General features: G+C 44.2%; 1 protein-coding gene across 1 annotated transcript in view; it reads left to right on the top strand.

The window, feature by feature from the left end:
• Positions 1–6,130, top strand: part of LOC8026257 (E3 ubiquitin-protein ligase AMFR) — a 129,546-nt gene extending 123,416 nt beyond the window's left edge. The window contains 1 exon segment of the mRNA XM_040209126.2: positions 1,377–6,130. Within this exon segment, the coding sequence (XP_040065060.1) occupies positions 1,377–1,518 (142 nt within the window). The 3' untranslated portion in view covers positions 1,519–6,130.
• The last annotated feature ends 7,109 nt before the right edge of the window (positions 6,131–13,239 follow it).

Genomic DNA, 13,239 nt, shown 5'->3' with positions numbered 1-13,239 from the left:
TGTGAATTGAGCGTGTATTCTTAATAAGTCTTGGCTGAAAATTTTTCTACAAAGCATACCCATGAAAAGGAGCAGCTTTTATTATATGAAAAGTGTTTCACATGCTTGCGTTTAGAAAGAAAAGGCCCCAAGACAATGTAACATGGTTGCCAACCGAGATACTACACTTGCATGTCGGCTGTTTCTCCTGGCATGCTGGTGCGAAGCATTAAAGCTTGACATGAAATACTATCACTATTTTTTCCTATCCTTTATTGTTGAATAGTAGCGGTGTGCAAATTTTAAGTCTTGGCTGAAAATTTTTCTACAAAGCATACCCATGAAAAGGAGCAGCTTTTATTATATGAAAAGTGTTTCACATACTTGTGTTTAGAAAGAAAAGGCCCCAAGACAATGTAACATGGTTGCCAACCGAGATACTACACTTGCATGTCGGCTGTTTCTCCTGGCATGCCGGTGCAAAGCATTAAAGCTTGACATGGGAAATCAGAGCATTATGAAGACATTACTATAAACGACTTAATATTCGCGAGGATCTACTTTCACGACTCCAATAATATTGCAAAAAATAGATCCTCCAAATATGATACCCTGTGATAACAAATACATAAGATACCACCATCATTCTCCAAATTTGGTGCCTGAGAAATATCCCTGAAAGCCACACTTCACCAAATTCATGAGACATTGTGCCTGTGAAAATAAAGTCGTTTACAGCTGGGGTTCCAAAACTTTTTTGTCCCAGGGAACCCCAGCAAGCCTCAAAAATTCCCAAGGAACCTCCCTCCCCCCCTCCCTGCCTTGTTGCCAACCAATAATACTGGGCAATACAGGTGTTTAGATAGTAAAGAAGAGTTTATTGCACTGACAGAATAAGACAAAATGGAGGACTACAGACAGAATAAGAAGGCAGAGGGGTTAACCTGGGGCTTATTGTAAAATATATATATATATATATACTATACATATTAGTGCGAAGGGTGCGGTTGCTTTTTCCGCAACACCAACTCAATCTCAGTCCGTGGAAAGTTAAAGTAAGGGGGGGGCACTGCAATTTGGGTGCTCGCGTAGCCCATGAAGCCAGCTTGCGGAAGCCCTGTGTTATGTGGAACCCAGTTCGAGAACCCCTAGTTTACAGTATTCGAAATTTTCTAATATTCGAAAAACTTGACTGCTTAGAAGAGTAAAAGTGTGCTGCAAATTGAATCGAATAGCAGGCACTATTCGCAAATTATTCAAAGTTCCAGACATTTGCACACCTTTAATGGATAGATGAGCAACTTCACAGTACATAGCTGAAATGATGCAGCTTATCAGCACCTTCCAGCACTTGGCTTAGCCAGATAGTCTTCAACTAAGTCAACTTTCTGCTGCAGGAAATTCCTGGACCGGGCGAAAGGCGGGCCTTCTTATCGTAGCCTCTCCCTTCGTCTTGCTTCGGAGCTGTCCAGCATGCCACTGAGCCAGGTTGCTCACAGGAGGCTGCGGCAGTCACACCCGCAGCACCTGGGATCCTGAGATGGAGCCCGATGTGTTGTGATCTGCTATGGCCTGTGACACACCCAAACTTGCCGTCCCAGACCACAAAGAGACTGGTGCTTCCACGGGCATCGACTGTGCACCAGCACTGCGATGCCTAGTGGGCCTCTCAACGCTCTTAGTAGACATCTGCTGCTGTGGATGTTTTCTTGTGTATATCTCTGTGGGTGCATGTGTGTATGTGTGTGTTGTGACGAAGACCACACTCCTGCCTCGTTGCCAGCAGTGAATTGCTAGCCAGTGGCACTAGCTACCATCATTGGCACTGCCTGGTAATGCATTCTAGAAGCTATGCCGGTGTACTTGTCTGTCGTTTGTGGCAGCATCGGCTGCTCAACTAAAGCAGCGACAGCTGGAAGTGTAGTCTTAGCAGGCGGCTTTGATGCTACGTGAAACTAAGTCTGGCGGTTGAGAGGGGGACACAGGTTAAGGTACCTGGCACAAGGTCTTGTAGGACACGTTGCGTCAAGTGGAGTGGTGCTGGAGGTAGCAACCTAATTCTCGTGTTCATGCCCAGATATGTTGGTGTTCCAATTTTGCCATCTCTGGGCACTTTTGTCTGGGTGTTTTCTCGGTTGTGCAAGTGTTGTCCGCAATATAGGAGACTTGAACAATGTGTCTCATGTCTCCCTCATCTCAATTGTGATTAGTAATTGTATGGAAGAGTGACTGTCATATTATTTGCCTCGAATACTTCAAAAGCCACTGGCCTTGTCATTTGCTGGAGCTCTCTTGCCCTGCTTGTTTGCCTCTGTGAATGGATGAGAAACTTTCCTTAGGCAGTAACATATCCTTATGAAATCTGTTGCTTGCAAGGCAATTCTTTTGCTCTTGACCCTCCATGATGTGCCGTAGACAGTGTTCCATTTTAAACTTGTAGGTTTGTTCACCTCTTGTTTGCTTGTGTCCAAGATGCATTGTGTGTGCAAGCTGAATGGTTTTGGGGGATTTCAACCAGCGCTGCACAAATTTCATGTCATTGTGAGTATAGAGCAGCTGATTCACTCTGATATTAACTCTGTCCAGATCGTTTTTGTAGGGTCTCATTATCATAGCTTGCTGTGGGAAACTTTCAAGCGAACTTGATTCTTTTTCAAGCAGTGCAGCACACACAGGATGGAAGCATTTACCCCCTGCACTTGTTAGCTACTGGCTCATGTGCTACAAAGAATAAGCTCATATTTCATGGAGACACGTTTTTGCTCCTGTAATCCTTGGAGGTTAGCTAAAGTAGCAACTAATGCAACCTATATTTTTAATGGTTTCCCAAATGATGATAAAGAGGTAATGAGGTAGTAAAGTACTTATCTTGACCTCAAGTTGTGCTTGTGACATGTCCTCAAGTTGTGCGAGGTGGCCACCTAGCATGCATGTAGGCAGTCTACTACATGTTGCATTCTCGTAATTCCTCTGAGGCAACTTTTTTAGGTAACTGATTTAAGGTCTATCCGACGGTTGTGTCTAGCCAGCGTCCAATTAGGTTTTCAATCGTAAGCAGATGCAAGGTTCTTGTGTGCAGTGTGCCCCACCTGCCTTAAAGGAATCTGCTTTCCGCACTTGTGAGAACAGACTATTGCTCTTTATATTTTTTATTTGGCAAGTAGAAACAAGCTTCTAAGTGCCCGGTGGTGTTTCATTGAAATAATCTATTAGCATTGAATAACTTTAAACCTAGTAAGAAGCCATAAGCCTTCCATTCATGGGCAACAAGGAGATGGTATTAGCATTTGTATTATAAAGAAGACTTCAAGTTCGTCCCGAGCCGTTTTCACTTTCACTAGCACTGCAATGTCTAGCACTGCTTGGTGAATTCAACCTGAACCACTTGCTGACTTTGTACTTAAACTACACTGAGTTTATGGTGTCATTGTTTCAGTGTTAAGTGGTGGTGTGCAGCTTTGGCTTTATTCATCTAAGGGAGCTCCAGTTTCTTGTCTATCTGCTGCTGACTTCTAGTCGCACAATGCTCGCTTGTTTTACCAGTCTTCACTACAGTTGAACCTCGTTGATATGTTTTTCAGGGGACTGGGAAAATAAAACTTACAATCCGGGAGAGGAACGAGAACACCATTCAGGTGGTGCTAGAGGTGAGACAGATAGCAGCTGTCATGAGAAAATTTATTTTACATAAACATTTGCAGGCGTGAACTCAAATTGGCTCAGAAAAAGGTTTGTAAACATTCGCAGGTGTAAACTTAAATAAACATACTGTAAAAGTTTGTATGCGTGATCTCAAATATGTTTAGAAAAGGTTTGTAAGCATTTGGCAGTGTGAACTCAAATACGTTCAGAAAAAGCTCGTAATTTCCATCTGGTGCTTTGGGTGACTGAAATGCGAGCTAACGACTGAGTCCTGGGCTTGCGGAGGGGCGTTTGCCGATGTCCTCATTGGTTCATCCCAGCGCAATCGTGCACAACACTTGAGTACACCAAAGCCGCAAAGAGGTCTTGCTCGATGACATGCTGTAGAACACTTGCAGAAGAGGTCACGGCGCGCTAGACAAGTTTTGACAGAAGCTTCTTTGCACAGACCCGGAGGAGTACCAGAACCTGCAGCGCGTTAGCCAGGTGAAGTTCTTGTAGCTTATCTCACATGTGGTGTGTGTGAAACCAAGAACAATGCAACAACACAAACTAGTAAATGAACAACAGAACAGAGCACAATGATTCACTATCTTCGTTTGAAATTAAGAAAATCTGCAAGTGAAAAGGAGTTAGGCGTTTTCATTTTGCGCTTTTCACAAACTCACTTTTTTTTTCTTGACAAGCAAAATTAAAATGGCACATTGTTTCCTTTTGTTTGTTTGCTGGTTCGTTTTGTCGCACGATTCTTGGTTCCGCACGTGAAGTAAGCTGCAGGAATTGTTCCCAGCTGACGCACTGCAGGTTCCGGTACTCCTCCAGGTCCGTGTCAAGAACCTTCCGTCAAAACTCGTCTAGCACGCCGCACTCTGTCCTGCACATCCATCCAGCTCCTCATCCGGCAAGACAAAGACCAAACGAGGTTGGGCAAGACCTTTTTGCACCTGTGGTGTATTGAAGGGTTGTGCGTGGAAATGAGGACATAGACAAACGCCGCTTCACAAACCCGGGACTCTGTCGCTTCTATCCCGACCCTCCTCGAGCAGGACCACACTTGTGTTATGTCTTGGGTCGGTAAAGGTAGTGGTGCTTCGCACTAAGCCTCTCGCGGTGTTCTGTCTCGCGTGGTACGTAACAACAGCATACAACGCTTCTTTTTTGTATTAAAGACCGACGACCAGTTCGCTCTTTCCACTTTCCCTCGTTTTCTCCTCTCCCTCCTTTTACCCTGCCCACCGTTGCCTGTTTCCTTCTCTCCCATGGTAAGGAGGATCTTCTGCCTTGCAGAATCTTAAGTCTGGTCGTCGGCCTTTAATGTGGTAGCGTTGCGACCATAGCGACAAGCGTCGCACTGGACAACGCTGCCACTGTGCAGTCGTTAAGTGGTTTGGTCGGTCATCGCTGTCCCTCGTCTCCTCCTCTGTGTGAATGCACTGGGGAGGCGAACGATCCGCAAACGTGTCGTCACGTGATCAATCCGTCCGCCAATCGGTCCGTCATGTGAATCGGTCGGCGTCATGTCGGTGGCTTTTTGGATGTAAACTGGGGAAGCTAACGCATTAGTGGGAAATTAATGCACAGGTTCCTATGGGAGCTCGGTGGGGCCGACACTTCTAAACGTTAAAGTTGAGAAAACGCAAAAACCAGGAACGTATCAACAAGGTTCCACTGTAGTTCATGGAACCCCTGATTTAGCACATAGACCCAAAGTGGTGGGAAAAGTGCCAGTGCGTACCTGATTCTAAGCGTCCCCATAATCTCTAGCTTTCAAAATATATTTGGAGTTGATGGTTGCGGTGTTTTGTTTTAATTTCCGTAATGTCATGCCATGTACTACCCTGCCCCATTCGTTACTAATATAACAAAAATTTCCTATCCTTGTTATCATTGGTGGATTGTTGCATCCGGGGTAAGTACACAATATTCAGCCCAATGGCTTAAAGTATATTGATCCAGACTATTGGGTATTCAGCTCTTGGTCTGGTGCACTCTGTTTAGCCCTCTCCGATTCTGTGAGTGTGCCTCTCCTTGGAGAGCTTTCACGTTTCTATAGCTTGGCGTCCTGCGTGCGAAATATTGTAAATGAGAGTATGTGTGGAGTTCAGCTTAAACAGTTCCTTAGGCTGAATGATTCGTGTGAATAACTTGCTGTTGCAGTTTCAGGCCAGTCAGGAGAACTTGGAATTTGGGAGGGGTGACTGAACGTTCCTGACAAAAGTGGTAAGGCACAGCTCTAGGACCAGTAAAAGCCAAAGAAACATGCTTGCGAGAGAATTTGAAAGCGTCGCAGATAGCTAACAGTTTACACTGGTGGCATCTCCTGTGCCACCGGCTGATTGACTTTGGTCCCTTTCCTTGCATGTTGTGTGTGTGTATTTATGTTTTGTCTGTACATAGAATTTTACTGACGACTAAGTTAATGAGGCAGACATCTAGCGCAATTTGCACCTTAGCTTTTTGTAAATCCTTATTTCTACAAAGATGAATAAAGTTGTTGCTCAAAATTTAATATGTTTTGTGTGAATCTGCATTCACATTGTTTTGATATTTCACTGGGTTTAATGTTAATTGGTCTATTTTACTGCCAAGCATCCCCCAAGTTGTAGATCAAGACCAATTTCCTGGCTGGACTCCACAAAGCGAAAAATCCAACGAATTTCACCGTGCGGCAATTGCAGTGGCTGCTGTGCAGTGTGTAAAGTGGGTGGGCCGCCAGACGAAGTTTGTCTATTGTCTACATATTTACTCCATGGAGTTCAGCATTGACTGTGCTGATCTTCATGGCCTACGACATATTTGTGGCCATTAAAAATATATATTTTTAATTCAGGTATTTCAGTGATACCCTTTTTCTTAATGTCTTTAGTCCCATGATCAATTGAACCCATTTATCTGGTCTGTATACTGTGCACATCTGCTGCTGAATCAGTTATATGTAAGTTTATGCACCAGGGAATCAATCTGCCTTGAAATAGTGTTTTATGGCTAGGGTGCAGTGTTTTTGGATAAATCCTAAAAAATACTAGAAACCCTCGCTGGTAAGATTTTCGTCAATTTGGATTTATCCAGAAAACTCAAATTTACAAAGCAATGATGGCAAAAAAAGAAAAAAACAAAAGATGGTGTTGAATTTTGGGCATGTGAAATGTCATGCTCCGTGTCAGCCCAAATAGCATTTTCAAATGAGAATAAAAGTTCAGCATCGTCATTCACCATGCTCCTGTATTTTTTTTTTTTTCGAATTTTTTGTTTGAAAAACATTTGCTGGTAAACTTTTTGTGAACTTGGATTTATCTGAAAAATAAACTGAGGTAAGATGGCAAAACAATAAGATTATTCCACAAAGAGGTTGAGTCGGAGCACCAGAGTTGGTGGTCCCTAGGAGAGGTCATTTCGGTTTATTTTCAAATCTACGACAATTGACAAAAGTGGGTGTACCTTATATCTTGTCAAGGTTTCTCCAGGCCAGCCAGTCACTGTACTTCTGGGTCACGACAAAAGCCACTTGTTACGGATTCCAGTTTGAACCATACTATTATTTATTGAAAATAAAAGTGATTGCATTGCTAAATGAGTTATTGAATGATAATGATTGAGGGTTCCTCTTTGACACTGGAGCATATTACCTATTGCCTTTTTTTTAAATAAAAATGGGGCACAATTTTTTTTTCTTTTTTTTAGAAATAATGAGAGTACGTTCCACTTAAAATGGGTATTAAAAAAAATTTAAAAATGAGCACAACACTTCCATTAAAGCCTCTCCCCTCCCCGTCTTAGATTCGGTATTTAATTTAGCCTGTAAATATAATTTCTGTAAAATGCCAGAAAAAAACCAGCATATCCACTAAAACATCTATGAATAAAAATGTGTCCCTCAAGTTTTATGAACATAGCAAAAACAATATTCCTAACGAGCGTGTTTGGTAAGATGTACTAGATAACAAAATATAAAACGGAGAGAGGACGAACTCGTCTGTGTTTCGTCCTCTCTGTTTTATACTTTGTTATCTAGTGCAAAAACAATCACCCACAAATATTGTGAAAGCTTACACTTGTGCTTTAAAGCTGACACTGCTGTTCAATGGTATTTTAACCCAAATTAAGTCTAAGTTCGCTACTCTTTCGATTGACAGCTGCACGTAAACAACCTTGACTACCATATTTATTCAATTGCAGACCTTTTAGAGCGCAGCTCTTTAGGCGCCCGTTTCTGGCTTGAGCAGCGTCGCCATCGGCTAACTGCGCGGGGCATTATGGGACACGTGACGTCACTGATGACATCACTGATGACGTCATCGGCATCCGCATCGTCACTGATGACTTCACTAGCAACGTTACTAGATTACCTCAGTTGTGGAACTCCCGCGGAGGGGGGTACCCCCCTCACTCACTTCAATCTGCCAGCCGTCGTTCGAAGTGCCATCTATATTTTCGTTTCATAACTGTGTGTTCCAAAGAGCACAGCTGAAGCGACAAATGGCGATCACAACACCGCCATTTCTCCCGCAGCGGTCACTCGAGGAACTGCACGTGACATCTATTTTGGTTTCAATCGGCCATTTCGTAGCCGAAACAGATGCGGTGGAAAGGGTTACAGGGGTGCCACCCTCGACTCCCCAGCGGGCGAGCCGCGGAATACCACTGAAGTTAAGATGCACCTAGGTGGGGACACGCCACCTGAAATCACCGCTGAGGCATGGTTGTATAAAAACAATATTAATTGTGCTGCAAAACCTTGCAAACTAAAGATTTTAGAAAACATCACGCGCCCCTCATTTTGTACTAAACTCAATAAAAGTTACTACAAAAAGAGTTTTTTCCGTTGGTTTTTGCATTTCTAGTAACGTTGAAACGTATGTATCCCGATTCAGTTACCAAAGCAGCCGTCTCGCGGCGCGTCGAGCGACACCGGGCGAGTCGTGGTGAGTGAGGGGAGTACTGCTCGTGCATGCAGCGTCTATGAGCAGTTCCGTAACTGAGCTAATCTAATAAAGTTGGTCACTAGTGATAATGACGTCACTAATGATGTCATTGTCACGTAACCTCATAGGGGTCACGTGAGGTCACGTGACCCTCGTGAGGCGACGGCGACGCCGCTTGGAGGGAGGAGTAGCAGACAGGATGAGGAGGTGAGGAGGAGGGAGGAAGGATATACCTTCCCCCCGGTACCCTTCCCTCCTCCTCCTCAATAGCTGTGCTCTAATTCGGCGTTACAGGGAGTTGTAAACGGCTTTCATTTTTTTTAATGCGAAAGCATTAACTGGTCCCATGGAGCGAACCGTAGGACAGTTCAGAACAATTGAACAATAATCAGCTCTTGAAGCTGCGTCAAACGGCACCTAAATTCCCCTGTCTTGTGAAGCGAAGCCTGTAGTCTGTAGCAGAGAATTGATAGTTAAACGCCCATTGGCTGGTGCGCGGCATAGTTCCAAGGAATGCCACCCCACACTCCATGGCGCTGTGGCCCCCACCAAGAGGAGCAGAAACGGCTGCGGCGCCAAGAGGATCAGAAGCAGCCGCAGCGCGAAGAACGACATTCATGCTTTTGCATTCACAACTTGTAAGAAGTGCTTAGGTCTCCTCGGAATTTTTTCTTTTTTCTTAGCGCGGATTTTTAAAATTGGAAGTCAACCTACAATCATGACAAAAGAAGGTAGATCTGTAATACTGAGCATAATTTCCATGCCTATAACACTAACTCAGGCACTCTGCCATGTCAGCCGCAGCTCCCAGCACTCCGGTGCAAAGCAGCGAAGCTCGACGCACGTGCGCGCTGGAGAGAGGCGATGAAGGTCGACGCTAGCGGTGCAAGTGACACTGTACACTGCAGCCATGGCATGGAGGCATGTGGCAGACATGTTAATTGAGTGATCTAATCAACAGTAAAAGAACCTGGTTCTGTCTTATCACAGGAGCCGAGCCGCCATCCTACTAGTTTGCAAAGTTTTCTAGCGACTTCTAGTTCCTGACATCACCGACATAGTCTGGAAATTTAGACGATGTCGGCAATCAACCGACCAGCACATTTGAGGAGTAGTCTCTATAGGTACTTAGCTTTACATTATGTCAAAGTGCAGACGACGCTACGAGCCAATGGGACCAATCAAGCAGCATCAAAGCACGACATCATGTCATTCGTCATCTTCCTGTACATGTCCTTTCATGGGCTAAACCATTCACATGCAGCGAATTTCCCGTCACTGGTCACTTGCACTTTTAGTATGTGTGTTCGTGGTTGTATGTGTTCGAGCATTCAACTGTGCTCCAACTTAAGATGAAACAAACTATACGGTGAGTAGAGATGCAGTGAAATACATATTTGCACCATTTTCCTCTCCTCCTACTCTGAATATGAGGTTTGACCAATAATATATACTGTAAACGACTAAATTTTCATGAGGGCCTAATTTTCGCGAATCACCTACGATTCGCGAAAAATACGTCCCGCGAACAATTCGGGCAATATGGGAACGCCATGGAAGCTACACTCGATTCGCGAAAATTAGAACCTGCGAATAATTTCAAGTTTTCAGCTTTGGCCCGATTCGCGAAAATTTGAGCCCGCGAAAATGAAGTCGTTTACAGTATATATATATTGGGACCGGACATTTCATCAAACGCCGTTTCGTCTAACGCCGTTTCGTCGAACGCCGTTTCGTCGAACGCCGTTTCATCGAAGCCGTTTCATCGAATGCCGTTTCATTGAACACCGTTTCATCGAAGCCGTTTCATCGAACGCCGTTTCATTGAACGCCGTTTTATCGAACGCCGTCTTATCGAACGCCAGGGTGGCATTCCCGCTTCCTGAAGCTGGTCGGAGGTGCCCATCCCAAGTTCTGGAAGTTTTTGACTTGCATCGCCACAGAACATCAACTGACGGAAGACAAGCTGGAGGCGATGCTGAGTTCCCAAGAGCCTCCTCGCCAGAAGATGGCCATAGCGGCAAGAAATGAGAAGGTCCGCCTTTTTTATGAGAACCGACGGACCATGGCTGTGGGGGACGTTTTGAGAGCAATTGCTCATCATTTGAAACGGTGAATGGCTGTCGCACGAACACATGAACCCCCGAAAGTTTTCAAATAAAATTTGAAGTGACGTACTTACTTTTGACTTCATTGAGTCTTAAAACTAAAAAAACAATGTTTCGTTGTAGTTTCATAAATAGCACCTCAGCTTTAGCTACTGCAAGCTTCGGGCAGTAAAAAAGTATCAATAGAAAGACACGAGAGGCTAGGAGGCTCACATGGCTAAAGTTGTTGCGCCTGCGCAAAACCTAAGTCGCCTTCTGGCCTCCATGAGTTGGAGTGCGCTCTTACCGGGAGTGCGACTTTTTATTTATTTGTTACAATACCTTCAAGGCCCATTGGGTAATACAGAGGGGGTGAACAGATAAGCACAATGTGCGAAACAAACATAAAGATCGGTACTAATATCTTCATGGGTTACTTGCATCAAAATAAATTGTAACAGCTACAAGTTTGGACATTAAAACACCTGACGATGAAATGGGTGAATGACACGAAAATGCACTCGATCCGTGCATAAAAGAACATCTTTCACACTTTTTATTTAAAAGACATTCAATGAGACGGCCGTCAGCGATTCGATGAAACGGCATTTGATGAAACTGCCATTTTTTCGATGAAGCGGCGTTCGATGAAATGTCCAGGAACCATATTATATGTATGTATGTATGCATGTATGTGCGTGTGTGCGTGCTGAGAGATAGCCCACCTAACATCATGAGCAAATTGACTGAAAATAGTGGAGTGGGCTAACTTTTGGTGTACAATCAAAAAGATTTTAAAAAATTGCTATTTTTAGTTTGTGTCCCTTCGAAGCTTATGGTAGCGAGAGGCAATGAAGCAAAGATGACTCTACTTTCCAGTCAGCAACGTTCACTTATATCCCGCCATAGCGAACTAGCCGCATTTACGCCGAGGCCATCATTCATCCCAACACTACTACTAGTAGGAGTGGGCTATCTTTCGGTGTCTAAAAAAATATAGCAAATCAAGCCAAAAATAGGGGTGGGTTATCTCTCGGAATTTTATTGTAATTTTTTTTTCGATTTGTTTTAAGTTTATTTTGGCGCAGGTGTGGCGCTATTCTTAGCAAAAATGGCATTTGGCTGCAAGATGTCGTAGACTTTCATTCGTGGCACAATGGGGCGCAACACTTCCAGCACTGCAGATTTGATAGCAGGGGAGGGGACTGCTACTGAAGCCTCGATATCACTCCCTTCACCACACCACAAACCTGCTCAGGTGCAGCGTGGAGTGGTGGAATGGAATGGAAAGAAAATGAGCTTCCCAGCGACTACGTCCAAGAGTTCCGTGAATTTAAAGTATTGACGTTTATTGAAGCAACGGTAGTTTTAAAGTTTTGTTATCCCCGAGTATATGACCATTGGTAAAGATGCCAATGCCAGATCTAGCTGAAGAAATGTTGATACAAGTCAGTTCTTATAAATTTAAAATACGTCTGTCCGGATTTTTTTTTTTTTTTCTTCTGGAAAGTTTTTTATGTTTTGGAGGACAGACTAACAAAAATTAGCTCCAAAAGCACGGAATCCTACTTGCGTCTCAACCGTAGAGGGGCAATTTGGCGAGTGCAGTATTATTTCTTATTTCACAATAGTAAAAGGTGCCTTGGGGCCCCAGCAGGAGTGGGCATAGAAAAATGGCAGACACAACCTTCTTTCCAGCGTTTGCACTGCTAAAGTGGAAAGATGTGAGAGGAGCTTACCCCCAACTCTTGACCTGTCGCCAGCTGTAGAAATTGATACATACAATATTGCAGATCGTTGACTTACAAAACCAATTCTTTGTAGGAAAGTTGGTGAGCATATTCTGATAATGGTGGTTTTGAAGGGGCCCTGCAAAGCGTTTCTGGCAGTTTTTTCTAATATGCATCACCTTCGCTCGAACTAGTGTGTTGAACTCTAGCAATACCCCCCCCCCAAGATTTTTCAGGATGGGGCCGAGCCCCCAACTCCGACTTCGAAGAAACGCAAAGCTGTTTATTCATCTATATTGTAATTCCTCCAGTACGCGAGGCGGCGGAAGAGGCCGGATCAACGCCAAATAACCTTCTTCCGCTTTGCCCAACAAGGTGGACTGTCAGAATAAAGTCAATCAAAAGGTTCGCTGAAAACTACGAGTTCAGGAGACACTGAATGAGCTGCTACAAGGAGAGTATTCGATTGAAGACAACAGCAGGGCTATTTTGAAGGGTTATGAGAGGCTTTTGAAAATGTCTGAATTGCTGCTGGGAATAAACATTTCGATGGCTTTGTTCGGTTCATGCGAAGAACTTGCAAGGGTACTGCAATGTTCAACGTTTCGCGCCGCAGGTACCAAAGAGGCTGCAGAGACTCTCTGCGAGGTAATGTCCTCCCGTCTCCGGTCCGAAGTTGCGTTTGAAAAGTTGTGGGACTGCGCGAGCTCAACTGCAATGCGACTAGATTTGAAGAACCCTCGCAGCGCAAGGCCGACAGAACCGCCAAAAAAGGCTTGAAATGAGCCACAAAACCTCTCCACCAGTTGTACTTGATTGCAAGGCAGCGTTACGGAAGGAGTACTTTACTGCTGTAGACTGCATTCTGAGTGAAACTCA

The sequence above is a fragment of the Ixodes scapularis genome, unplaced genomic scaffold, assembly GCF_016920785.2.
Source record: "Ixodes scapularis isolate PalLabHiFi unplaced genomic scaffold, ASM1692078v2 PGA_scaffold9__187_contigs__length_104089568, whole genome shotgun sequence".
Taxonomy (NCBI): domain Eukaryota; kingdom Metazoa; phylum Arthropoda; class Arachnida; order Ixodida; family Ixodidae; genus Ixodes; species Ixodes scapularis.
Note: the sequence above shows the minus strand (reverse complement) of the source record. Positions and strands in the feature narration are given on the sequence as shown.